This window comes from Pteropus vampyrus, unplaced genomic scaffold, assembly GCF_000151845.1.
Source record: "Pteropus vampyrus isolate Shadow unplaced genomic scaffold, Pvam_2.0 Scaffold19, whole genome shotgun sequence".
NCBI lineage: Eukaryota > Metazoa > Chordata > Mammalia > Chiroptera > Pteropodidae > Pteropus > Pteropus vampyrus.
This window is the reverse complement of record NW_011888800.1, coordinates 8,660,558-8,687,226: the sequence shown is the minus strand read 5'-3', so window position 1 is coordinate 8,687,226 and position 26,669 is coordinate 8,660,558. Positions and strand designations below refer to the sequence as shown.

Genomic DNA, 26,669 nt, shown 5'->3' with positions numbered 1-26,669 from the left:
TTTATTCATGTTTATTCACATAATTTACATAGGTCCATTTTAGTACATATTTCACCCCTAAGATAGAGTTGGAGTAGGAATTATTCATGTAAAGTAATGTAAACTATAGGTAAATTACTACCGTATTGTCTGGAAAAACCCAGAATCACTGTTATTGTAGTGGTATATATAAGTCTTTTGAAAGACTTGGATACCTTGACACTACTGAAAGTAAAAACAGTATATTGTAGGGGAAATAAATCATAATTAGAATGTGTGCGGAAGGGGAGAGAGTGTGAATGTGGATAAATGTGATATAAATGTTGTGAGAAAACATGTATGTAACAGCTGTCCTAAAAATGTAGGGTTTCATTGAAACTATTTAACTGTTCCTTATGGTACAACTAAATACAAAATCCTCATTTGCTCATGTTTTCTGTTTCTGGACACTAGCTCAGCTCTTCAGTTATAATCTATCATCTGGAATAGATTAAATATTTCATATTTAATTCCAGGAGAAATCAGCGTGTCTTGTTATAGGTATGAATCAACTATAGTTTTTGCTTACTAATGCAGGTAAAACAGACTGCACCGAGATTAACAGATGTCATTCTGGTTTTATATAAAGTTCTAAAGAATGCCTTCCTTTTATCTGAAGAGCTGTTGCAAGTATAAACTTGTATACTGATTGATAAGTCAGCATCAAAATCAGAAAGACTATAATCTAAAAATAATATACTGTTAGTGTGTCACACTTTTCCTAAATATCCTAGGTATAAGTGCTAGATGTTAATGCTTTTGATTTAGAAGTAGGTCATTTTCAGTGATACTGATACAAATTATTCCTAGCCTCTGGCTATACAGCTGGTCCATTCCTGGTTTTATCTATAGGCAAATACACAACAAACAGCTGGAAAATTCCATCACACTAGATTCATGGAACCTCTGAACAGCGCTCATCATGAAGTTGATCTGCAATTCACCAAGTTAAATGAGACCCATGCTTGTGTTTTATATTTTCTGTCACAGGGAGAGGAAGAGTTTGATATGCCCCAGCCTCCACGTGGCCATGTCTTGCATCGCCACATGAGAACAATCCATGAGGTTCGCACGCTTGTCACTCGTGTTATCACAGATGTGTATTATGTGGATGGAACAGAAGTAGAAAGAAAAGTAACTGAGGTAATAAATACTCTGGGTCTATGGGACAAATTTCTTTTGATAGAAAAATTACCTTAATCTCTACCTCCCTACCCCTCTTTCTGTGCAAATAGCTACTAACACTTTGTTTTCTTTCATCTTTTTAATAGAAAGATGTAAGAACCAGGTTAGAAACTGAGACTCCTGAATTCTGTATCTTTTCCAACCATGGGTTTGCTTTTTGACCTTTGGCCACCTTATTTAACCCGTCCCATGATGCTTTCCATTTTTATAAAGAACAGATTGATGGATTTCTGTCATGTATAAGTATAAAGATTTTGTGTATTTTAATCCTTGCAAACTCTAATGACGCTTACAACTCCTTGCTAGGCTCCATGTGTTTTCTCACGTGTTTTCATGTTTACCCATGTCCCTTTCTTGGTCTCCTTTTATGTGTGGTTATGGACCTGTTGGTAAGAGATGCATCTTTATTTCTCAGTAGGATTCATTATGGACTCATTCCTAATGTTAGCATAGTATTGGCATTTATTGGCTGTTATGTTGGACAGCATCATATGCTGACTGTTTACATCTAATACTGGCTGAGATTAGACAGATTTTCTAGAATTAAAGATCTGGCATCTTTCTTGGTACATATGTTAATATTTGGGAACCATTTTATTAATTGATATGAGGCACAGCTATTTTCTTCCTTCACTTAGGCACTATTCTTTAATTCACCAGCTAGCCATATTGGAAGTTGTATTCAGGGAGAAGTAAACTCTGGTATGTAGTTTTAATAAGCAGAACATATTATTGCTATTGTTCAATAATAGGCCATTGTGGTCCTCATGTCAGGAACCATTTGACATTAGTTTGAGAAATTGTCTTGTATTCTTTTTATTGTATACCAAACATCAGTTTTATATTTGCTTATTTTTTTCAATGTTATTACTATTTTGGAAAAATTATGAACTTAGCTTTATAGAAAAGCAGTTTGCTTTTATGAAAAGTTTTTGTAACTGTTGTAGTCTACATTGAACTCTGCCAGGTACTATATTAAGTGTTGTATATATCACATCATTTATTATATGGTGCTTTCTAAAGTATATTTCTGGAAACAGCAGGCCAGCTAGATATTCTCAGGGGCAAAGAAAGTTCTGTGGTCATAAAGAAGTTTGAGAAATGCCAAATGCTGTAAAATTCACCCTCCCCCATGGAAATTTACAATGTATATTACATTAAAGGCTCTAAGAAGTTCTCTAATAAAGGTATCTATTTTATTGTTTAGCAGAGCACTTTCTCAACTTATTTGACCATTGAACATTTTTTAAAGTAATATTTACCCCTATGGGACATAGTTTAGGAAATATTGCCATAAGTAAAAGAATGATAGCGACTAACATTTGTTGAGCATTAACTATATGCCAGGCACCTTTCTAAAGCACTTTAAGTGATTTAATTTATTCAGTCCTCACAGCTAAGCTATGACATAGATGGCTGTTGTTCCCATTTTGCAATTGAAGAGGGGAGGCATAGCATGCATAACTTGCTTAAGGTTAGCTAGCTAATAAATAGAACTAGAATTCAACCCAGGCAGTCTGGTTTCAGAGCCTGCATTCCTAACCATTATGTTGCCTCTCAAGATCAAAAGTGATGTGTGTCAAAAGGTGCTTATAGTAGTACAGAGGAGGAGGAAACTCATCTGAAGGGAAATTTTGATAAAGTCTTTCTGGATGAGGGACAGAAAGTATTTGAATTGGACAGTGAAGGTTTTAGGTATGGGGGGTAAGGTGAAACAGCATTTCATATAGAAGGGCTTGCTGAGCTAAGGCACAGAGGCAGGAAGCAAAGAAAACATAGGCGGGAATAGTTTAGTTGGAGGGCAGCACAAAGATTTGCAATGGTGTGAAGGTGGATAGGTTCAGGTCAGAGAACTCTGGAAACTTTCCTTCCCTCATCTCTTGTAGCCCTTGTTTATCATTGTTTAAAGATTTTATTCGTTTATTTACCGGCAGCTTCTTTTTACTGTGATCTTAGCACTATGGCAGGCACCGGGACTAGTGAAGATAAAAAGACAGTGTCGCTGTTCTCTAGGAGCTTACGCTCTACGTGCAGCAAATCCAGAACTTGTTGGTTGCTGTAGTAGAGATGTGGAAAGATGTGTGAGGAAGAGGAGATGGAGCCTGTGGACCTACATGAAGATGATTAAAAGGCCTCACAGAAGACATAGGATTCAAGAGTGTGGCAGATAACATTGAGGAGAAGGAGAAGGATGTTGCAGGCATAATGAAAAGTTAAATAAATAAGTAGACAGCATGACATGCTTAATTAATATTTAGGTGCTCAACATGACAAGAATGGTAGGGTAGGGAATGGAGAGAGAGGATGCTGTTGAGGTTGGTAAGGGCCCAGAGCATAAGGGCTTTGTGTACCATAGAAAAGAGTTTAACTTTTTATCTTCTGTGTGATGGAGAGCCTTAAAAGAATTTTTGAGGAAAAGAGTGACCAGCTCAGATTTGCATGTTGGGAAGGTTAGATTGCCATTAGTGTAACAGTGGATTGGAATGGGTTGAGGTTAGAGTCATAATCAGACAAGAAGTAGTGAGTTTCAAAGCAGGAGAATGGCAGTAGGGGTCGAGAGGAGAGACAGATGTAAGAAATATGTAGAAGGTGAAATTGATAGACTGGTGAATTCCTGAATGTGAGGGTCAAGGGAGAGGGAAGAATCTAATACGATGCCTGGGCTTTTTGCCTGGACAGCTGGATAGATGGTGGTATTATACACTGAACTAGAGAATATAAAGAGAAGCTCCTTCATTCAGTAAATATCTACTGAGGATCTCTTTCATGGAAGGTACTGTGCTGGATTTTGGGGATACATCCAGGAAAGCAAATGGTTACAATCTCTGTCTTAATGTGGCCTCTGTAATCTAGTAGGAGAGATGCACAAGAAAACAAGCACAAATAAAAAGATCATAACAGGGCAACTTGGAGCCTGGGACTAAGTCATTATAAGAGCAGTGGCTTCAATTGCTGGACAGTTGCAAAGGCAAGAAGAGCTGGCTACTGCTTTTAGAGCCTACTCTCTAACCAAAACATATATTAGAGTCCCAGGCCTCCAGGTAGGCCTTGCCCCTTACACATTTGTCATGTCCAGGAGAAGGAATTGACTTAAATTCTGAGCTCACAATACCTGTTTCAGTCAAATGACCATGGCAGCTTATGCTGACTCAGATCCAGCTATAGAACAGGCAGGTTGATTGAGAGATGGTGATTGGTGAATGACATGTTTATGATTGAGACTTTTGGAGGTGGTGCAGTTCTTGTTATTGGACCTAGTAACAGATGGATGAGATAGAACAGAGGGAAGAGTTAATGGTGGGAATTTGATCAGGAAACTCAGGAGTTGCTGGGTGGGTCATTTTTATGAGTGCGAGCCACAGAGAATGGCCACAGAAGTAGAGATGGGGAGAGAACGGAGGCTGTAAACTGGTAGTTAAGGTGTTCATGAGTGAGAAGGAGTGATTGGGAGGATGTCAGTGAGTAATGGGAAAAAGAGAGGGAAGTTTAACAGAATGACAAATAATGGTTTGGTAGGAGCAAGAGATGGGAGAGATATATGGTCTGTTAATGGCAATAGAGAGCAAAAGAGTCCTCTCATCTCCAAACTCTTGAATCGAGGTTTGGTTGAGAAAAATCAGGCTCTGCTAGAGAGAGCTGCAGAACGTGTGAGATGAGAGCCAGGATTCATTCATGGAAAGCAAGGAAATGGACAGAGGATGACAGGCTGTTGGATGGGTTAAATTTCAGATATCTTTGGTACATCCAAGGGAAAGAGTTTAGTAGGCATTTGTGTCTGAGACTTTGGAACTGAGTGAACATTGTATTGTTGGTAGGCAGGGATGTGTCTGGTAAGACTGGCTAGGGAAAGCATGGAAGAGTGAGAAAGGAATGAGAACAGAGTCTTGGGAAATACCAGTTTTAAAGGAATAAGCCAAGAAAGAAGAAACCCAAAACAAGTACAAATAGAAGTGGTCAAAGAGGTAGAATGAAAAGAAAAGAAAATGAGAAAATGACTTTATAGATTCTAAAGGAGAGATTTTCAAGAAGCTAATGCATCAAAATACTCATTTAATCATCTCATACATTATTTAAATGTGTGTGTGTGCGTCGTGTGCTATCTCCCAGAGAGATTGCAAACTCTCTGAGGGAAGAGTTTATCTTATACTTCTCCATATTTTCTCTGGCAGCACAATAATGCATGAACAGTCTAGAGCAGAAAAGCAAATGTGCAGCACCTGTCATGGAATGTCTCAAGCCTGTGCCCATAGAGATTGATGATTGGTTGTAGTACCTTTTCTCACTAAGCCTGGGAATTAGCTTCATAAGACTGCTTAAAACTGGGCTCCAGGCCACTACTGTCAGTCCATCAAAATAGGCATGTAAGATAGTCAATTTGACATTCTTGTCCTCTGTAGATACCAAAAACTCGTATATTTTGATTATTATTGTCTTTTCGGTCTTCATTTTTCTAAACAGTAATACTATTTTTAGCCTATTTTTGGCTATAATTTTTATTTATCACTTATTGAAAAGTAATATAAAATACTTAATCTCGAAAAATAGGAAATACTGCCAACTGCTAATCAAATACCAGAATGGCTCTCAGCCACTCATTTTCCTCTACCTACCTACCTCCTTACCTGTCTTCTCTCAGGGAGTTACCATTGTCCTCTGGGGTAGAATCCTTGCTGGTTTCTCAGTAGCCAAAGGTTGTGAACTTGTCCAGTAAAAAGATAATTTAACAGCTCAGGATAGAGATCTCTTTCTTCCCAATCTAATATCACCTTTATTTTTTATTGAGATATAATGTATTCTCTGTAGAATGTGCACATCTTACATGTTTAGTTCAGTGGCTTTTGACAGTTTTATGTAACTACAACTCAAAACAAGATATAGAACATTTCCGTTATTCCAGAAAATTCTGTCCTCATTCCCACCTTTATGAATCGAAATTTCTTGCCATCATTAGTATTTTCCAACCAGCCCATTAGCATTGTATTATTGTGACTTCTGTTAGCTTTTGTATTTATTTCTTCCTTGCAGGAGACTGAAGAGCCAGTTGTAGAGTGTCGGGAGTGTGAATCTGAAATATCCCCTTCAAAGACTGGGGGCTCCTCAGGTGACCTGGGGGATATCAGCTCCTTTTCCTCCAAGGCATCCAGCTTACACCGCACGTCAAGTGGGACGAGTCTCTCAGCCATGCACAGCAGTGGCAGCTCAGGGAGAGGAGCCGGATCACTCAAAGGGAAAACCAGCGGGACAGAACCCGCAGATTTTGCCTTGCCCAGCTCCCGAGGAGGCCCAGGAAAACCGAGGTGCAGACAGGGTCTCCAGAGAGAGAGCTACAGCAGGGGCAGGGTTGCTGACATTTTAAATATCACAGGAAAAGGGGAGTAATGGGAAAATCCCTCCCATCTTCCATCTAGGATAAATCAACTCCTTTTCCTCCCCTTTTGTTCCTATCCTATTTGGGATTTGCCTGGGAGGTAGCGGGGAGCTTGTGGGAGGTAGACTTTCTTAGAAAACATAGAGAAACAGGTGAGGGGACTTTGAGAATGTTGGCACATGCTCCTGCCACCCCCATTTTCTGCAGCCTACAAGTGTTAGTTGGGAATACAGAAAGTTTGGGGTAGTGACCCCCAACTTGACACATCCCCTAGCTTATTGTTATCCTCTGCAGATGTCCAGAGCCTGAACTAGAAGAGAAGGCAGGGTAGAAATTCGTGTGCTATTTTTAAGGGCAGCAGTAGGAAGCTTTGTCAGGCGGGAATAGACTTGCATAGAGGAAGATGTCCTTTACTTATTATCCTAAATTCCCACTCCCCAGCTGATACTTTGGTGGTGGGTGTGTGGACCAGCTTCCTGCTGCCCTGGAGGCCCAGCACATGTTGGCCTGGCATGTAGTCTGAGGGCCAAGGGGAGACTGGGGAAAGGATCCAGTAGCAGGTGCTATCAGACTAACCTGTCTTCATTCTCTAGTCCTAGAAAAGGGGTCAGTCAGACAGGGGCGCCAGTGTGTGAGGAGGATGGTGATGCAGGCCTTGGCATCAGACAGGGAGGGAAGGCTCCAGTCACGCCTCGTGGGCGCGGGCGAAGGGGCCGCCCGCCTTCTCGGACCACTGGAACCAGGTACCCGGGTAGTGTGAGATATACTTAGTCTGTGACTTGTTTAGAAAACAAGGGAGCAGAGAGAAGAGAGGGGATTAGAGAGTATGTGGGGTGTCAGGAGGGAGAAGAGGGGCCCACACTGACTGGGGAGTGGGCAGGGATCAGAGTGAGGCTGTTGAGAGACCAGGCTTATGCCTGTGATGGGATTACCAAAGAATGGGCTGAAGAGACAGACCCATGGACAAAGGAGTGGGAAAATGCTAGGTAACTATTTCTTCTTATTCTCACTGCCTTCTTCTATCTCTTATATCTCTTTAGAGAAACAGCTGTGCCTGGCCCCTTGGGCATAGAGGACATTTCACCCAGCATGTCTCCAGATGATAAATCCTTTACTCGTATTGTGCCCCGAATGCCAGAGCCCACCAGACGAGCAGACGTGGGTGCTGGTGCTTTGCGTCGAAGCGACTCTCCAGAGATTCCTTTCCAGGCTGCTGCTGGCCCTTCTGATGGCTTAGATGCCTCCTCTCCAGGGAACAGCTTTGTAGGGCTCCGTGTTGTAGCCAAATGGTCATCCAATGGCTATTTTTACTCTGGGAAAATCACACGAGATGTTGGAGCTGGGAAGTATAAATTGCTCTTTGATGATGGGTATGAGTGTGATGTGTTGGGCAAAGACATTCTGCTGTGTGACCCCATCCCGCTGGATACGGAAGTGACAGCTCTCTCAGAGGATGAGTATTTCAGTGCAGGTAATAAAAGAAGCAGTCTGTATAGATTTACTGTGCCCAGTCTTCTCTTCTGTCAGAAATTCCATTCCTGTAACACTGGTTACTCATCATTGGCTTTTTTGTTCTTTGTTGCTTATTTTTGAATAAACCTGTTATTTTGGAATAATTTTATATTTATAGAAAATTTTGCAAAGTACTGGGTACTGATAGTCCAGAGAGTTCCTGTATATCCCTCACCCAGCTTTCCAGCTTTCCATATTGTTAACATCGTACATCAGCATGGTGCATTTGTCAAAACTAAGAAAACAACCTTGGCTCATTACTGTTAACTAAGTTCCAGACTTTATTTGGATTTCACCAGCTTTTCCATGTCCTTTTTCTGTTCCAGGATCCAGTCCAGGATTACCACATTGTATTTAATCCTCATGTGTCCTTTGATCGCCTCTCATCTATGACAGTTTCTGAATCTTTTCTTGTTTTTCATGACCTTGACAGTTTTGAGGAGTGCTGGTCAGGTATTTTGTAGAATGTCCTTCGGTTTGGGTTTGTCTTATGTTTTCTGATTAGATTAGAATTATGGGTTTTTGAAAAGAACTCTTCCAAGGTGAAGTGCCCTTCTCATCACATCATATGGGGGAGGGAAGAGTATGTGACATCCATAGGACATCACTGGTGTATTAACCTTCATTTGGTTGAGGTGGTGGTTGCTAGGTTTCTACTGTAAAGTTAGTGTTTTTCCCTTTCTCTGTTCTTTCACCACTAACTTTTAAATCTCCTGCCTTGATGGGAACTCAGTAGGTGAGTGTGGCAGATATATGGAGATATTTTTTCTTAGGAAGTTGTTAGTGCTGTGTTTGTGTGCCTGCACACTCAACACTTACTCTCTGTTTTAAATAATGGTGCCTTTTTTTTTTTTTTGCCTCAAGCTGTCAGTTTCCTGTACTGGCAATGGTGAGGGATTTGTGTTTGTAATGACTGTTTCCTGTGCCATTTCTTTGAATACATTGGTTATTTTCTGTGAACTAATTTGGAGATACATGTTTGTGGTGTTTGTCATTTAAAATAATCCTTTCTGGAGATTTTTTTGGACACGGATTGGAATATATTGGGCAAAAATGCCTCTCTGTCGAGGTCTCTCCAGACTCTTGTGATTTGGACTCCTGAGTAGTTGCTGTTTTCCCTTTATTTTACTGTTAAATGGGCTGCTTCACTTTCTAGCTCTGTGTGATGTCAGTTAGTGGCACATGGATTGAGGTCTTTTGTGATCTGTGACTTACATAGTTTGTATCAAATACATTTGTTGTTCTTTCAGGTGTTAAGCCACTTTCGAAGGTCCACATTCTACCCTCTTATCTCGCAGAGACAGTTCGGTATCCAGAGTGAATTAAAGCATCAAGGAGTGGGGATTCTGTGCCTAATTAATTGAGGCTGCCCACTAATGTCAACATTAGACTGCTCCTAGTTTTAGTAGCTCTTCATTAGTGTGAAGTATATTGTTGGGCTTCTTTGTGCTTTTGAGGGGGTCTTGTGATTTAGTTGGTGATAGAGAGTTAAGCCAGGAGATGAACAAGCAAGAGAAAGAGTGATTCTGTGGCATAGATAAGAAGAGAACCAAGGTCTGCTTTTCCCTCTATAGTTTTTTCCTCGGTGGCTTAGGTTCTGGATTTCTTTCAGCCTTTCATTCAAGCATAGGCTAATGGGAGAGAACAAACAGACCTTTCTATTTATGGGAATGAAAAAGTGTTTATATTAATGCCTTGGTTGTGTGTGTGTGTGTGTGTGTGTGTGTGTGTGTGTAAATTGTGTATTAATTGATAGAGGGGAAGGAGTGTTATCTTTTTCACAGAATTGGAAACGGGTCTGCAAGTCTTGCCCAAAATCACACAGCTTGGTGGTAACAGAATTAGGCCTAAGATCAGGTCTCCGCAATTCTAACCCAGTTTCCTGTATATCCCACATTGTGTTTCTTCTAACCTAAAGGTCTTATCTTTAAATTCCACATCAGAGTAAGAGCAGGAAAATAGGTAATAGAGAGGGAAGTTTAGGCAGGAGAGGCAGGATTTATTTTTTCCTTTCATTGCTCTATCTTTATTTTGATTCTGTTATACAGACAGACACATACTCTCTCTTAGAATGATATCTTTGACCTGTAACTTAAGGATTATTACTCAGAATTAGTAAGTTATAATGAGATCATTAAGACACCACATGGCATTTCACTTCAAGAACCATTTGAACCAGGCTGGCTTTAGGAAGCTTTATTTTATAACTATAGGATTCCTTCTGTCAAGAAACTTTCCATGTCTCAATGTCAAACTAGTAGCTACATATATCTTAAGTAGTGGTGATGTCTGAGATGGACAGCTGGGATTTCATTAAAATCCTAACTTCAGCCCACTGTTAGATCTCCTAATTCCCTGACTTTTAGCCTGCTCTGCAGAGGCTTTGTGAGTGGATGTCGGGCAGCCTAAAACAACAGCAAGCTGATTTTACTTTTTTTCCCGCCCCCCACCCAGGGGTAGTGAAAGGGCATAGGAAGGAGTCTGGAGAACTGTACTACAGCATTGAAAAAGAAGGCCAAAGGAAGTGGTATAAGCGAATGGCTGTCATTCTGTCCTTGGAGCAAGGAAACAGACTGAGAGAGCAGTACGGCCTTGGCCCATATGAGGCAGTGACACCCCTCACCAAGGCAGCAGATATCAGCTTAGGTAAGACTTTCGGTTCCTGAACAACAGCCTCTGGGCCTCTGCCCTGCTTGTGGTGCAAGGAGTGTTTTCTAGAGCAATCAGTAATGCTACCTTAAATCTTATTATTCCCATGTGGTTCATGAGATGATAATGAGCTATCAGTTTCCGGAGCCACTGTCTATATTTCCTTCCCAGGACCAAATAGGAAGTCCTCAGATTTTTCTGGCCTCCCCACTTCTACAGGGCAACAAACAGACACATTTTAGTCTTGACAGAGATTGAAACAAAATATAATGGCCTTAAAAGGGGGCTTCCTGCCCCTATGGGAGATTGAGGGAAGGTCGTGGTGGCATCTAAGTCATGCTCTGCCTGGCTTCATGGAGTCTGGGGCCTTAGGTCATAGAAGTTGACCAGCCTCTGGCTTATCCTCTCACAGACAATTTGGTGGAAGGGAAAAGGAAACGTCGCAGTAACATCAGCTCCCCGGCCACCCCCACTGCCTCCAGCAGCAGCAGTACAACCCCTTCCCGGAAGATCACAGAAAGCCCTCGTGCCTCCACGGGAGTTCTCTCAGGCAAAAGAAAACTTGCCACTTCTGAAGAGGAACGATCCCCTGCCAAGAGAGGCCGGAAGTCTGCCACTGTGAAACCTGGTGAGTGCTCCCTTTTGCTTCATTCTCCCTCAGACCATGATGGGATGCAAGGCCAGCTGCTATAGATGGAGCCTAATATGGGACAATGGCCCTCCTGTCCTGGCTACAAAGTCGGGGGCCCCGCACAAGCCCATAGGTGGTAGTGAGACAGCTTTCTGCATCTCCCTCTTTGATTTCCCAGTAGAGCGCAGTGAGGGTAGATAGGAAACCAGGTCTTGATCAGAAACATTGACTCCAGTGTAGGTTCTCGGAAGGAAAGAAGTAGTATTGAATTTTAAGCAGATTTAAAATAGATGAAATTTGTCTTAGATCTCTTGGTTTACTTGGCACCATCTTCTACCTTTGGAAGCTCTGTTCCTTCTCCTTTGTGCTCAGAGTCCTCCTGCTTTCTCATACTTCCTGTTGAGAGCTAGTACTTCAGCCTGCATCTCCCCTCTCCCTACTGTCCTCCAAACAACCACTTTCCCGTCCCTCTTGCTTCTTAACAGAGGAGTTCAATCCATCTATTGTTTACTGGATCTCTCCTGTGACCCAGCCCCAGCCTCTGTGAGTTCTAAGGATGCAAACTGAGGAAGTTTATTGGTTGCTACATTGTCCTGGCAGTAGAGCTCCTTTTGTTTCCTATGTATTTGAGTTGTGTCATCTCCATATCGGTCTAACACCTCTCCTGTGTTTTAGGGTATGTGAGGCATGGAACTCAGCACTTCACATATTACCTCATATAATCCCTGTGAGATATAGGTGCTAGCGAAATCATTTTCTAATTAAATAACCTAATGTACAGAAAAGTTGGCTAACTTTCCCAAGGTGACACAGTAATCTAGAATTCATACTCAGGCAAGTCTGACTTTGAAGTCCAGGTTTATCCATACTACATCACACTGTTCTTTTGCTGCTGGTTTTATTTTAGGGAGGCATGACCTGTCTGTCATCTTAGCCTCCTAATGAGCCTACAATTCAGCTTCTCCAAGTCAGGTATTTGTTTTCTTCTCAAGGACTTGTTGGGTGCACTCCTAACATGGGTGTTTTGGGAGTCCTGGACTGGCTGGGTCACTTCCCTCCCCCCTCCCCCAAGGTGTTGCAAACTGGGACAATTAAAGCAGGCTGTTGGGCGTGGCTCTCGCAACATGTAAAAACACTTAAATTACCAAGTATTCTATGCACCATTCTGGTGAAGGTCAGGGATATACGGTGGGTTTATCTGTTGGGGCGTTTCTTGATAAAAAAAAAAAGTGGGTTATTTTTGTTGTTGTTGTTATTTTTTTATCACATATCCTGGGAGAAATCAGCACTGGGCAGAGAAAGTAGGCTGAAGACTTCCAGGTATTTTCACTAATACCTAATCTTTGTATTAGAACAACCTCTTTCTTCAGATGACCTCAGAAGAATTTGGTTTGGCTGTATAAAAGCAATACTAGTTGATTTTTTTCATTTATGAATACAATGTATGCATTGTCATGACTATAAACTTTAAGTATGTAAAATTTCTCTGCACTGTAATTTGTCCTAGGTTCTTGGCCACAAGAATGGTCTTTGGTGAAAAGTTCATCCTGTCATGCCTAGGCAGTGGTCTTTACCCACCTCATTATGCCTCTGTCCTTCCCAGGTGCGGTGGGGGCAGGAGAGTTTGTGAGCCCCTGTGAGAGTGGAGACAACATGAGTGAACCCTCCACCCTGGAAGAGCAGAAAGGGCCTTTGCCTCTCAACAAGACCTTGTTTCTGGGTTATGCCTTTCTCCTCACAATGGCCACAACAAGTGACAAGTTGGCCAGCCGCTCCAAACTGCCAGATGGTCCTTCAGGAAGCAGTGAGGAAGAGGAGGGTAAGGCCCTAAGGAGCCCTGCGGGCTTTGACACATACACTTCCTTCCTTTCCATTCACTTGATGAGTCTGGTGGCCCCCCAGCCATCTGTAGAGGAGGCAGGGCAATTGGTAACTGTGATCATGGTCAGGGAAAATTAACACTGGTTCTTGCTTTATAGATTATTTTCACAAAATTCCTCCTAAGTGAGTGCTTTCTCAAAACAATCCTGTGATGCAGATGGGAGATCTTATCTGCTTTACAGATGAGGAAACAAGCTTGGAGAGGTTAAATAATTGCTTTTTGTCCACAATAGTGGTAGACTTGGGACTAGAAGCTAGTAGTGTTCATTTTACCCTACTCCAGTCATCCTGGTCAGTCAGGTTTCTGAATGTTCTACAGAGTTCATTCTCTTGAGGTCTGTGTTATAAGACTGGAATATGGGGTGCCCAGGGCCCCAGGGTGATTTCAGAGGAATGGCTTCTAGGCCTTTTCAACTCTTGTACCTCCCTTCAACCTTAAAGCAAATCTATACATTATATTTCTATGTTATCTGTTACTTAGGGTTTGAGTGAAGGCTGTGGCGGGGACGCATAAAAATTATTTCAATTGTCTAAAGAGAGTGTGATCTAGGAGAGAAAATGAACAGATACAAATGTATACACTATAAGTGATTGACAACAGTATCCAAATGTGGCTATAAAGGCTAGAGGTCTAAATGGAATCACGTTTTCAACAAGTTCCAGTTCTGGCTAATGTCTTGAAAGAGAGAATTGAATTAGAGAACATGATTATCTTAAAATAACACCACTGCAGATTTGTGATGGTTGGCATTTCAAGTGTGTGGATGACTCCTAATTAACAAAAACTATCTCTTACTAACTGCAGCCACATGGGGATCTATACAGGGTTATGGGAAGGGTGGTCAGGGAGTTTCGGTTAAGGTTCAGGCTCTCTATAAGGTGCATAAACAGTCATCAGTATAGAGGCTCTATTCTAGGGTGTAGGAGCAGGTGTGGCATGTGTGGGTTTCAAGGTTAAGTGTACTCCAAGCCTAATTTGTCAGAATTCAGATAGGTACAATGAGAGTTAGGGTTTGTGTGGAGTTTCTTAGCTAAAAATTAGTTTTGTTTTGATCATAAGCAATTGAGAGTCCCTTGAGTATTTTGTGAGGAGGTGTGTCATGGCATCAAAACAGTGTTCGTGGTCTTGTTTTGCTTTCACAATATTACTGGACTCTAGTCTTTATTCTCCAAAGCATTCCTAACCCTTCCCTCAACCAGCACTTCACAAGGCAGTTTGTATATGTTTTATTTGTTGGTATAGCATGGGTAAGAAAGCCGACTTAAAATCTGTGAGCCTCTGTGAGATATTATAAACTCAACTCATAAAAATTCCCTCTATTCCCACTTGCTGATTGATATAGCAAATGTTTTTAATCTCATTCTATAACATGAGTAAAGGGAGGTAGGCCTTATCTAATTGAGGGGGAACTTGGACAGTTTTTTAGAGGGACCTCCAGATTACTCATGTAAAGTATGGTTATATAAGGAGAATGTGTCTGCTTTATGTCGCTCCTTCATCCATGGACGTTGTACCAGAATCCTTGATAGTTTTAGAATACGAGAATGTTTTAGAGGTTCCTCAGTCTCAAGCCTGAAGATATTTGTACTAAAACGATTCTCTATAGACTTAGTTTTCAAGAAACTGTGACATGTCTTAAGGATAAATGGGAATTTCTTAGATGCCAGGAGTTCAGCAAAATATTTGAATTCAGCTTATGAGACATATTTGTTAATGAGTTAAGAATATTGCTTTCAGTCTTGTTAGGTGGCACAACACAAGCCACAGGGATTGACTGGAGTTGGGTTTATTTAGTGAGAAGTGGACTGTCTAGACCTACGTAATATTTGATTACACAAACACAAGGAAATATAAGCAGGGATTAAAATCTAAATTGGTCAGGACTAGAAACAGCATGGATTATGCGGACATAAAATAGAAGTCTTGAAAATAAAGGACCATAAGGGGCCTTAGCAGTGACCTAGCAGTAGAGTGCTGGCATTGAAAATTGTGACATGTGTGTCATTTAGACAGGTCAGAAGGATAGTCATAAAACTGAGAAATAGTCCTGCTGTATTCTGAGTTTCTTATAACCAGTTAGAGTTTCCAGTTTGTTTTCATTTTAAAAAGAATATGGAGAATGCTGAATCAAGAGCAATAAAAAATGAATAGGCTGGCCAGTCAGACCTACCTAAAGTTGCAGAGGCCTGAATTTGGGGCATCGACACTGCCTGAGCAGCTCCAGCAGGCAGAGAGAGGGTACCAAGGGTGGGCTGGGGCGCCATCTCTACAAGGGGTCTTCTCTGCCAAATTTTACCTTTGGGTATGAGGGGGAAAGGGATTGGTCCTGGCATTGCACTTTTATATACTTGGTTTGTGTTTTTACTTGTGATAAGTTAATTAGCACTTAATTTCTCAGAACTCCTAATTAACTAAAACCTCTAATGTCTTGCTTTTTTTCTTTCTTTTTTTTTAATGTGTTATTTATATATGAGAGGAGCAGATGACAAGAAAACAAGCTCAAATTAGATATTTGGTCAAAAGAAGCAATTTCTAATTGCCTAGGGTCATTACAGCTTCAGCCTCATCTCTCATAACTTCTACTTCACCCTCAAGACTATAGAGCAGTCATTGATGTTCAGTGTCCTGAGGTACTTCAAGATCATCAAAGGTAGATAGTTTTCAATAAAAAGGTTGAAAGAGGATTTTCTGGCTAATCTTCACTTAATCAGTTAAAATTTTAAAACCTTACTTTCTTTGAGCATTCTCGTTTATCAGAGTTTTAGTGTACAGGGGGTAAAAATGCTAATGAAGGGAGAATTTGAAGGCTCTATTATAAAAAGTGCTAAAGAGCTATTCACCTCCACAGAAGAAAGAGGAAATGGGCTTAGTTTTGTAGAAGAGATTTAGGGTAGACATAAGGAAGAACTCCGATGGGAATACATCACTATGGGAATTGGTGGTGTATCTACCCCTGTGAACAGTCCGATGACTCGGTCTTGGTGCAGAAATGTTTGCTGTTTTTAGGTCTAAGACCTGCGTCCATTTCTCATCTTCCCTACCCCTCCTGTTGTCCCTTCTTTTGGCAGCACTTTATAGGCCTCAAGACAGATCTCTTTCTGAACCATGGGGAAGCCCTTGACCTGTCCTTGAGATACAGTGCTCTGGAGATAGTTGGGGAGTGGAAAGGGGGCAGTAAGAAGCAGGCATAAAGTAGCAAATAAACCAACCAGTAGTAATAATTATCTTGGTTATGTTTTTTATATAGAATTTTTAGAAATTCCTCCTTTCAACAAGCAGTATACAGAATCCCAGCTTCGAGCAGGAGCTGGCTATATTCTCGAAGACTTCAATGAAGCCCAGGTGAGGAGTTTCTTTGTGTAGCTTCCCAGAGGGGCCGTGACGAAGAGTCCACTACCTGTACCGAGAATAGGCCTGAGAGGGACAGTAGCTAGAGATTTCAGGAACTAGGAAACTGCCAACGGTTGTTCACATGAAGTGGAATTTTTACTGTATACAGGGAGAGAAGTTAAAACCATGAGTTAATGGCTATGGTTCTGTTGCTGGGACAAACGCAGATTAAAATTTGTGTTTAATAGAAATCCCTATCACAGTGTTGCTGATTCTTTGCCCGAAATGCTGAATACATGGGAGTTTAGTTGTCCCTTGAGGATTTAGGTCCCCAGAAGCTGCAGGTGAGGCAGGGAGAGTGTCTAGGGAAGCCACTTGGGCCTTTCATTGAGAAAAGAGGTCTTGGGCAGGACAGGATCAGTCACATTTTGGATAGTACAGTTGACCCTTGAACGACATGGGCATTCGACATGGGCATTCGGGGTACTAACCTCTCATGCAATAAAAAATCTGCATATAACCAGTCAGCCCGCCCCCTGCTGGATTCCCAGCCACAGAATTGACCCTTGAACAACACATGTTTGAACTGCACGGGTCAATTGAGAATCTGTGTGTAAGTGGACCTGTACAGTTCCAACCCATGTTGTTCAAGGATCACTGTATTTGAAAGTGTTCAGATCCAATCTCTATGACTCATTAGGGCTGCTATTCAGGTGCTTTCCAGAGATATCACCAAACCCATTGGTAGTTATTCCTTTTCTTCCAGTGTAACACAGCCTACCAGTGTCTCCTAATCGCGGATCAACATTGTCGAACCCGGAAGTACTTCCTGTGCCTTGCCAGTGGGATTCCTTGTGTGTCTCATGTCTGGGTCCATGACAGTTGCCATGCCAACCAACTCCAGAATTACCGTAATTATCTGCTGCCAGCTGGGTATAGCCTTGAGGAGCAAAGAATTCTGGATTGGTAAGTTTTTAAGAGCCTACCTATAACAGTAGAAAGTAGAAAAGCAAGCTTTTCGAGGGGAGAGTCTAGGTGAGTAAATATTTCTAGAAACTGCAATGATCGTACTGTAAATGATTGAATTTGAATGGGTTTGAGTTTATTTTAGCAGTTCACCTGGTGTATTTCCCTAGGGTACACTGGTTAGGGACCTTTTGAAAAGGAATGAACTCAAGCTGTATGATTGGGAGGGGACTAAGTTTTAAGCACTTTAAAAATACAGGCTCAGGAGGGAGCAGGGTACGGCTTCGGTTCCAGAACAAACATGGAAATCAGAAAGGGGGTGGATTAGGAGGTCACAATCCCAGAGAATAAAGATCATTCACAGAAAGGGGGGAGGAGGGTGGTGCCTGAATGCAAGGATTTCGAAAGCATTCAGATTATCCTCAGTCCTTTTATAGAAGGGCTGTTATTAGATATTATCTGTCAAGTTAAGATCCCTCCCAATTCCAAGGTGCTGTGTCTCTGACTCCTTCATAGGCAACCCCGTGAAAACCCTTTCCAGAATCTGAAGGTACTCTTGGTGTCAGATCAACAGCAGAACTTCCTGGAGCTCTGGTCTGAGATCCTCATGACTGGGGGGGCAGCCTCTGTGAAGCAGCACCATTCAAGTGCCCATAACAAAGGTACCTGGAAAGTGTGTGCATTGTTACTGCTCCAAGAATGTCATTGAACCCATAGCTGTTAGGCCTTGTGGTCTAAGTCTCAGTCCTGATTATTGGTTAACCATATCCGTGTTCCTAAGAGAAGTACCACCTTTAAGAGGTGCGCTGACATGAGTGAAGCACTGGGCTGTCTATGCTTCTGCTGGTGTCCAGTGGTGTATTTGCTAAACATTTTTACAAGGTCAGCATTTATTGATAACTTCCCATTTGGTTGTGATCAGTAACATATTGTGTTTGACTTAAAGGGCTTAGTTTGGGCAGAGTGGGATGTACTGGCTACAAGGCACATCAGGCTTTTTAATAGAGGGGCTAAATTGAGTCTCCTTTCCTTACTTACCTTCCCCTGCTTCCTGCAGATATTGCTTTAGGGGTATTTGACGTGGTGGTGACAGACCCCTCATGCCCAGCCTCGGTGCTGAAGTGTGCTGAAGCATTGCAGCTGCCTGTGGTGTCACAAGAGTGGGTGATCCAGTGCCTCATTGTTGGGGAGAGAATTGGATTCAAGCAGCATCCAAAATACAAACACGATTATATTTCTCACTAAGGCTACTTGGTCTTACCAGTTTTATTCCTTGCTGTTGTGGAGATTGTGTTTTAACCAGGTTTTAAATGTCTTGTGTGTAACTGGATTCCTTGCATGGATCTTGTATATAGTTTTATTTGCTGGACTTTTATGATAAAATAAATGTTGAATCTCTTTGGTTGTAGTAACTGGGATTTCTTCATCTACTTCTTTGAGCTTACTTTCAGAACAATTAGCAAGATAAACTTAGTACCTTCTGTGTGGTTTTTCAGTTGGCTTGTTCATTGGAGGACATCTAGCCAAGGGAAATAATGAGGAGTGAATTTTAAAGTTTTCTTTGGCATAGCTGTCAAAAGGTTATCCTGGGCTATCTAAAATTCAGTACTACTAAATACTTGATTTTAGTAGGCCCAGATAAATAGTTGTGCCAAAAGTTGAGTGAAATTCACAGTTAAGTTTCTTGGCAATTAAAAAAAAATCTCTTTATAGAGTTGAGCTCACTAAACTGTATACTGTACTCTCAGCTAAAAGGCAAGAGGACCAATTGCTGTGACTGGGCAGTGACTGTAAGCCTGATGAGATGACATGAGAAATATAGTGGTAACACTCAGAAATGTTAGAAGCTTTAGTCACAGGTACAAAACTTTATTACTATTGTCACATGTTGGAAGCTGTCCCTTCTCTACCCCAGCATTGTCCCTGTTGATGTTCTCTCATTCTCTAAAGCAGCGGTCAATTTTTTTTCTTCCAAATAGTAAATGTTTTAAGTGTCACAACTACTCACCTTTGCCATGATGGCAGGAAAGCAACCACAGACAATAGGTAAATGAACAAGAGTGGCTGTGTTCCGGTAAAGCTTTATTTACAAAAACAGGTGATGGTTTGCTAACCTCTGCTCCAGGAGCAGCAGTGGAAGGGGTTGTCTTTAGCTGACAGTTGCAGAGAATAAGGGAGTAATATGTGGTAGAAGAGATGTAGAGACCAGGGTGTAGGACCAGGTCACATAGCTAAAAACTGAGGCCAGAATGCTGCATTCTTTTTGGTTTGAAGGGAGTTCATTGAATGTTTTGATTCATACTGATGTGAATATTAGCGATTACCAGTGATGGTTGGGTCAGATTAGGAGAACCTCAGCTCCTGTGGTTCTTCTAAGATGGGATAATCAGACCTGCAGTTTTCAGTATTTGACAGCTAATAATCTGACTTGGATTTTTTTAAGGACCTTATTTGTTTAAAACAACAACTAAATACATTGTAACTAAAACTGCCCTTTTACAATTTGAAATAATTGGAAGTTATTGGTAAAATTCTTCAGATTCATAGTTTTAAAGATCCTTAAGGATAAGACACTCAGTTTTAATTTTCTGGAGGAAAGCGGGTTTGTGGGGTGAGGGGAAGCCTACCTTATGTGGTGCCTTTCTTGCTCAGTGGCAACATACAACAGTTGACTTTCTCACATGAGCCACAAAATATTATTTAACTTTCTGATCTGTATTACTGCTATCTCTTGCAGCTTGAACAGCACCTAGGCACATAGTAGGAGCTCAGTAAATGAACTTATCAGAGAAATGGTCTCAATGTAACAGATCTTGCAGGGTCCACAGAGGGAGAGCTGATGTCACTTGGGCTCCTCAGGAGAGTTAACTCCCCTAAGCGGGGCAGACCCTTCCACTTGAGAAAGAGAGGAAGGATTTGTACTCGTGGATGTTCAGTAATCACTTCTAGGAGAAAAGGACAGCCCTCTCAATAGCTTGCAGCTAGAGAATGAGATGTTTTGAGCCTTCTTCTGTTAAAGATGAGAACGTGGTGGGAAAGACTTATTCCAGTTCGTGAACCCGAAATTTTCACATCCCGAAACTACAAAAGAAAAAAAGAGCCTCATCAAATATGCTTTCCTAAGATTTTCTTAAAAAAAAAAAAAATTTATATCTATATGAATCAGGGCAACCTGTGATCTAGATAATGTCATCTTAAAACTCAAAGTCTGACTACTGCTAAAATCACTTAGGAAAAATCTGGTTGAGGACATTTCAGAAAGAGCAAACAATAAAGCATTTGGGACAGACCTCTGAGAGAGGCCAACAACTACTTTATCTCACTATAGATTAAAAAAAAGTAGAGTTAGAAGGGGCAGTCCCCTCTCACAAACTGGAAGCTGTGGGCCAGCGAGGCAGGCCTACAGCAGCACAGCTAGTTAATGTCAGAACTGGGAACTGAGGCCATGCTGCTTCCCAGCACAGCAATACACAACCTAGCCAAGAACTTAAAACCCATCTCAGCCTCAGGAGGTTAGTATTTTACTATGATGACTTTTACTAGAAAATAATCATTAAAGTGATTAAAGATGATCAGACACAGTGCTTTATCTCTTTGGGCCTCAAGTTTTCTTGTTTATAAAGTGAGGGTATTTGGACCAGATGATGGCTAAAGTCTGTATGTTCAGCACTGGAATTCTACAACTTGTTTTAAAAAGCCACACACATTTAGTCCACTGAGTTCCCCAAGGGTTGTTCCTACCTGCCCAGAGTCCCACCAGCCTGGGTGTAATATTTGTTATAATCTAGTCGTAACAGTAATTGAGCCAAATCCGAGTTGATCTGATGATTCCGAACACTGGAGAGAATCTTGAATAGGAGTGAAGACTGGCGGCTAAAGCCCTGCAGAGAGAAGGACTCAAGCCGTCATTCCTGAGACTCACCAACTACCCATGTGGGGAAGGGAGGGGTGGTGACAGATGTTCTTTGGAAAAGCCTTGCTCAAAATTCTTCAGCACCACCTGGCCTTCCCACATTTCATTTCTATTAACTCCTAAAATAACTTCTTAGTGCCAAGTCCACAGAACACAGAATTCTAATAAAGTACTCTCATTCTCAGTAGGAATTTAGCAGCCAGTTTCAAATGAATATAGTCTGTCGTGTACTGGGGTTGGGGAGAACCTGTGTGTTTTTGTTACAGGCAGATAATTATAATCTCAGTGAAAGATAGAGGGTTAGTTCAAGGAAGTAAGGAGGTTGGATATGAGAAAGTGAGAGCAAAGCCAATACATATTTGGTGGGCCCAATAAACTATTCAGGGCTGAACTATTTTTGAATGCTGAGGAAGCACATAATTATCTGCTTTAAAATCAACCGATACCAACATTTTAGATTTGTTTCTTGTTATTTCTGTGTGTATGTACTGGGGGAAATGCTTTATTGTCTCAGAGGGAAAGATCATGTTTCTCCATTTGAAAACCACCTCTATCCTTTGGACAGGGCTGCGTATTTCCAGCAGCCAGGCTGACTCACCTTCACCAGGATGCTCAGCTGGGCAGCCCCACGTTCATCCAGTGGGCCTAAGTTCTGACTGACGAGCGAGCAAAAGCTATGACAGAGGTCTAGGATTTCATTCAGGCAGTGAAACACCTACCCAGGAAACAGTTGGTATTAGCAAAAAGAAGGAAGATCTGTGAAATTAAAGATTTGGGAAAATAATCTTAAGAGGTAATTTATTCTCATGTTCCCACTTCTGACAAGGAGAGAGAATGCCACGTGCAAGTCCTACCAACTCCTCAAAATGCAACATGTATAAAACAAACCCTTCCCTTCCTGGCAAAGATGCTATCATTCTCTTAATCACCCCTGCACAAAACCTCCACTGTAGCCACATGAAACTAGTCATCATTTCTTGGACCCACCAAGAATGTACTCCTGCCTTGAGCTTTGCTTTCATTGTTGTTTCCTGTGCCTGGGATACTCACCTCCTTAATACCAGGTCCAACTCCCTACCCCTAACCCCCATAAACTTTAGTGACCCCTGAATCGCTCTCTATATTATCTGTAGTATTCACCTGGCGTTTGTTCAGGCCACCTGTATTGTTATTGACCTGTGTACGTATGTATGTCCTGTTTCTCCAACTAGATTGTGAGCTCCTTAAGGGCAGAGCCATGACTTATACCTCTTTGTATCCCCAGTGCCTTGCATACAGTGAGCACTCAATAAATATTTAGTGATGACCACCTGCTCTGAGATTCTACTTTTCCCCAAAGATATACTCATACCATGCAAAGACAGTCTACCTGTCACAGTGGTTCATGGTTGTTTTCCATTCACAGAACGCTTTGGAGTGGCATTTATATAACTCATTCTCCCTTAGTGAAGCAAAAATAACAGCCCCAAATACCAGAACAAAAGAGAAGTCTGTAGTGCTCGTGATGTGGCACAACTAAAGAATGACAATTAGCTCACATCAAATATAAAGTGTAACTGTTACAGTAGAAACTAGAAGGGATCATTTCAACCTTCTTGCTTTTTATCCTGGAATTGGAATCAGCTTGTGAGCTTTAAAAAATACTGGTGCCTGGTCCCACTCCAGGAACTCTTAATTTAAGTGCTCTGGGTTCCATTTGATTCCCATGTGGATCTAAGGTTGAGAATAACTCCCCTGAAGGAGATATACATATGTACATATGTGTGTATACACATAGAGGAGGACGCTACTCCAGTAGTCTCTGAAAACAACTTTACAACAACTGGCTGATCCTGATTCAGAAGATTTCTAGGAAAGTAAACACTATATGCTTTTCGTTGGTCTTTCTATGGTGTCAGAAAGTTTTAAAAATGTCTTGAAATCCTTCTGAGGGTTAAGCATGTATTCTTTCATGTATAGCTGTCCACATCCTATATTTCAGAAATTCAAAGACATTTAAGTTCCCTTTTAATGTCCCTTTTAGTTTTGCTTTATAAGTTGTTAAAAATGTTTAAATGTGGAGATTGAACAATTGCTTAATGATAGTTCCATATCCTGGCAACTCAAAGTGCCTAAGGGAACAATCAGGCTAGAAGCAGTGTGGGGAAACCAATCAGTCCTACTTACTTACAGGTTTCAACAAGATAAAGGACTGGGCCAGCAAATTGCTCAGGAAGTGGTCGTGAGCCAATCGAATGCTTTCAAAGTCTCGGGTAGAATTGATTTGATGAAGCAGCTGTGAAAACTGAGACTCCAGCACATCTACCTGACAGACAGTTACACAAATAATTTTAGCACTCTGCCTATTCTAAGTACTCAAAGACACTAAGATGCCTGATAGGATGACATAGAAATTCTTTGCCCCACCCATCTTCTTCCTATCTAAGCCACTTTAAGATTGACTAAAGACACCTTTATGTTGCCTAGCCTTGTAGATAGTTATTTGCCTAATTCCTAACAACCTCCAATGTCTGGGCAGATTCCCCCTACCCCACCACCTTCCCCAACCCAATCCCCTCATGCCTTATCCCCTCCACTGACTGACTTGGTTAAGTTCTATAGGATTCCAGAAGTTACAGCAAACTATAAAAATAAGGCCAACAATAATTAAATACTACATTGCTGATAAGGACCCCAACTCCTCATTCTCATTCAGCCATTTATTTTCACTTTCCTCTAAAATGCCCCCAGGACACATGCCCAGTGAGATAATCTATGAATTTTCTCAAACCCAAGCATTTCACCAAATGCAGGATTGCAGCCCCTCTTCAATAACTCCTGCCAACCTCCTGGACTTCTCTTCATACCCTTTTACTCATCCCTCGGCACAGACCTGGAGGTAGTACTGCAGATTATCCACCAAGAATGCCATGTGGTTTCTTAGGCGCCACTTGACTGCATCGGTCTGGTTGGACTTGAGGTGTTTGCGCTGCATTTGTAGGGCCCAGCAGTGCTGCAGTTCAGCTTGTACCCGGCGCACACTCAGTAAGTACTTGAAAACAACATTGTACCTGGGACAAAAACATCAGGCTATGTAAGATAAAAACTTCATACCTCCACTTGTATAATAGACCGTAGGACTTTGTGCCACTGACCCCTCCTCAAAAAGGCAGGAAGGACTATGGCCATGCCACCCTGCACAACCCCGATCCTGTCTGATCTCGGAAGCTAAGCAGGGTTGGGCCTGGTTAATACTTGGATGGGAGACCACCTAGGAAGACCAGGTGCTGTAGGCGTGAAAAATAAGAGATTGTAAACTGACAACGTCCTTGCAATCTGTGAGGTCAACCAAGGGTTGCCTCACTTAAAAAAAGAAAAAGGAAGGAAATGGGAATGGACAAATAAGCTGATCTATGTGATGGACTATTATTATATAGCCATCAAAATCAATGAACTTCAGCTGTACAACACAACAAAATGACTCCTAGTAATAGTATTTTGAATAAAAAAAGTAAATCTCAAAAGGTTACATATAGCCCAATGCCCTTTTTTATAGTGCTTACAACAACTAAATAGGAAAAAGTATACTTTGGACAAATATAGTATAGAAAATACAGAATTTAGGATAGTGGTCATTTTGGGATGTTGGAGGCAAGGGGGTAGGACTGGGAAGGACCACATAGGTAGACGGACATTATTGTTAGTGTTCTAGTTTTTGTGCTGGGAAATGGTTTTATGGTTTGTGCATGTGTGTGTGTGTGTGTGTGCATGTGTAAGAAGAAGGAAGGTCTTGCAAGGACCAATAATAAGAATATGTTAGGAACCAAGAATTTTGGTTAATATGATTCTCTGTCCTGGAAACCCAAAGAAAATGGAGGTCTCTCACTGAGACTCCCTCATGGCAAGCTCAGGGGCCAGGTGCTGAATGCTGAGCCCTGTACTAAGAAGACACACAGGAAGAGCAGGCGATTCCTGGTAGAACTGTGTGTATTTACTTTTTCTTAGGAAGACATGCAGAAGACAACCCAATTCCAATTGGTTTTAAGAATTATTTTTTCTAATAGAACGATATACTGAAAATAGTATACTTCATTTGGATTCTGATTTGAACCAACCTAACTATAAAAAACATTTTTTAGGTAACTAGAGAAATTTCAATGTAGACTAGATATCAGATACTAAGGCATTATTAATTTTATTGGGTGTAATATTGGCATTATAGTTATGTTAAAAACATGTCTTTTTTGAATTGCATAATGATAGAGTGAAATGACTTGTGTAGGATTGCTTCATAAGGCTCTAGCAAAAAAAAAAAATTAACAAGTACATTGGTTACTGAAGCTGGACAGTGTGTACAGGGGAGTTCATTATAGTCCATATTTTTGTTTATATTTGGAAATTTTCATAATAAAAAGTTTGAAAAATACTTCGGAGTTTGATTTCTTTAAGGGTGTTACGAGCATATCAAGTGAGGAAGTGAGTGGACTGTCGGACTGTGGGGTGCTGGGAGCTGTGGAGACTCTGGACAAGGTCCAGGCAGCTTATTTAGGTGGTCTGGGGGATCTGAAACTGCCACAGAATCTTCTCCCTGAAGCAGCCTTGCCATTTCCAGTTTAAGCCTAATCTCTCATACCCTAAGCTTTTCTACTCCAAAACAGTAGAGAGGATTGTGAACAGAAAGAAGAAAGATGAAGAGAAGACATTTTGTTCCTTTGTTTCCCTTTTCTCCATTCCTCTAGCCTGAGCATGACAGCTTCCATCTTGCAGCCAGGCCAGGGGCCACTGCCTGAACCCATAAGAGCATTTGGGAAATTCCTGAAATGGCGTGGGGATGGATTTCAGAGGCAACGACCAGCCAAGTATGCTTCTCTTGCCTCCTTTCCCTGGAGCACTAATTCTCCTCTGGGGGACATTATTTCCTGACGGAAATGAGCAAGAGCACTTGGCAGGCTCTCAGGATAAAGACCAGGGCTGATCCAAGCCCTGTCTCTCACCACCTTGGTACGCTTGGCTGCTCCCACTGGCTCTCCTAGGGGTAAGGAGGTGATCTTCTCCCCAGTGACTAAAGTCCACAGCAAACACTTGGGCTTGGAGTGTTTCCAAGTAAATAAGAAAATTACAAAAGTTAGGTAGGAACCTCGTCAGTCTGATGGGATTATCAAGAGTCAGAGTCAATGTGGTACCTGAGACTGTACGTCCCAGAGGTCACAAACTAGCACTGAAAAAGAAAACTGAT

At 41.5% G+C, this 26,669-nt stretch overlaps 2 protein-coding genes and 1 pseudogene across 7 annotated transcripts in view; 2 read left to right on the top strand and 1 right to left on the bottom strand.

Annotated features, from left to right (window-relative positions):
- TP53BP1 (tumor protein p53 binding protein 1) overlaps positions 1-18,953 on the top strand; it is an 84,701-nt gene extending 65,748 nt beyond the window's left edge. For 4 of the 6 annotated variants that reach the window (XM_011354994.2, XM_023527802.1, XM_011354993.2 and 1 more), the window contains 11 exons: positions 1,009-1,161; positions 6,229-6,500; positions 7,165-7,314; positions 7,612-8,042; positions 10,538-10,729; positions 11,145-11,360; positions 12,967-13,182; positions 16,493-16,587; positions 17,342-17,541; positions 18,058-18,203; positions 18,599-18,953. In XM_011354994.2, the coding sequence (XP_011353296.1) occupies positions 1,009-1,161; positions 6,229-6,500; positions 7,165-7,314; positions 7,612-8,042; positions 10,538-10,729; positions 11,145-11,360; positions 12,967-13,182; positions 16,493-16,587; positions 17,342-17,541; positions 18,058-18,203; positions 18,599-18,786 (2,259 nt within the window). In that variant the 3' untranslated portion in view covers positions 18,787-18,953. The remainder of the gene's footprint in view (positions 1-1,008; positions 1,162-6,228; positions 6,501-7,164; positions 7,315-7,611; positions 8,043-10,537; positions 10,730-11,144; positions 11,361-12,966; positions 13,183-16,492; positions 16,588-17,341; positions 17,542-18,057; positions 18,204-18,598) is intronic. The other 2 variants (XM_023527804.1, XM_023527805.1) reach the window with 2 other exon arrangements.
- A 441-nt stretch (positions 18,954-19,394) lies between these two features.
- The window catches only part of TUBGCP4 (tubulin gamma complex associated protein 4), a 67,310-nt gene continuing 60,035 nt past the window's right edge, over positions 19,395-26,669 (bottom strand). The window contains exons 23-27 of the mRNA XM_023527712.1: positions 24,327-24,518; positions 23,625-23,759; positions 22,053-22,169; positions 21,283-21,422; positions 19,395-20,622 (exon numbers count right to left, since the gene is read on the bottom strand). Of these exons, the coding sequence (XP_023383480.1) occupies positions 20,610-20,622; positions 21,283-21,422; positions 22,053-22,169; positions 23,625-23,759; positions 24,327-24,518 (597 nt within the window). The 3' untranslated portion in view covers positions 19,395-20,609. The remainder of the gene's footprint in view (positions 20,623-21,282; positions 21,423-22,052; positions 22,170-23,624; positions 23,760-24,326; positions 24,519-26,669) is intronic.
- On the top strand, positions 24,611-24,729 carry LOC111736444 (annotated as a pseudogene).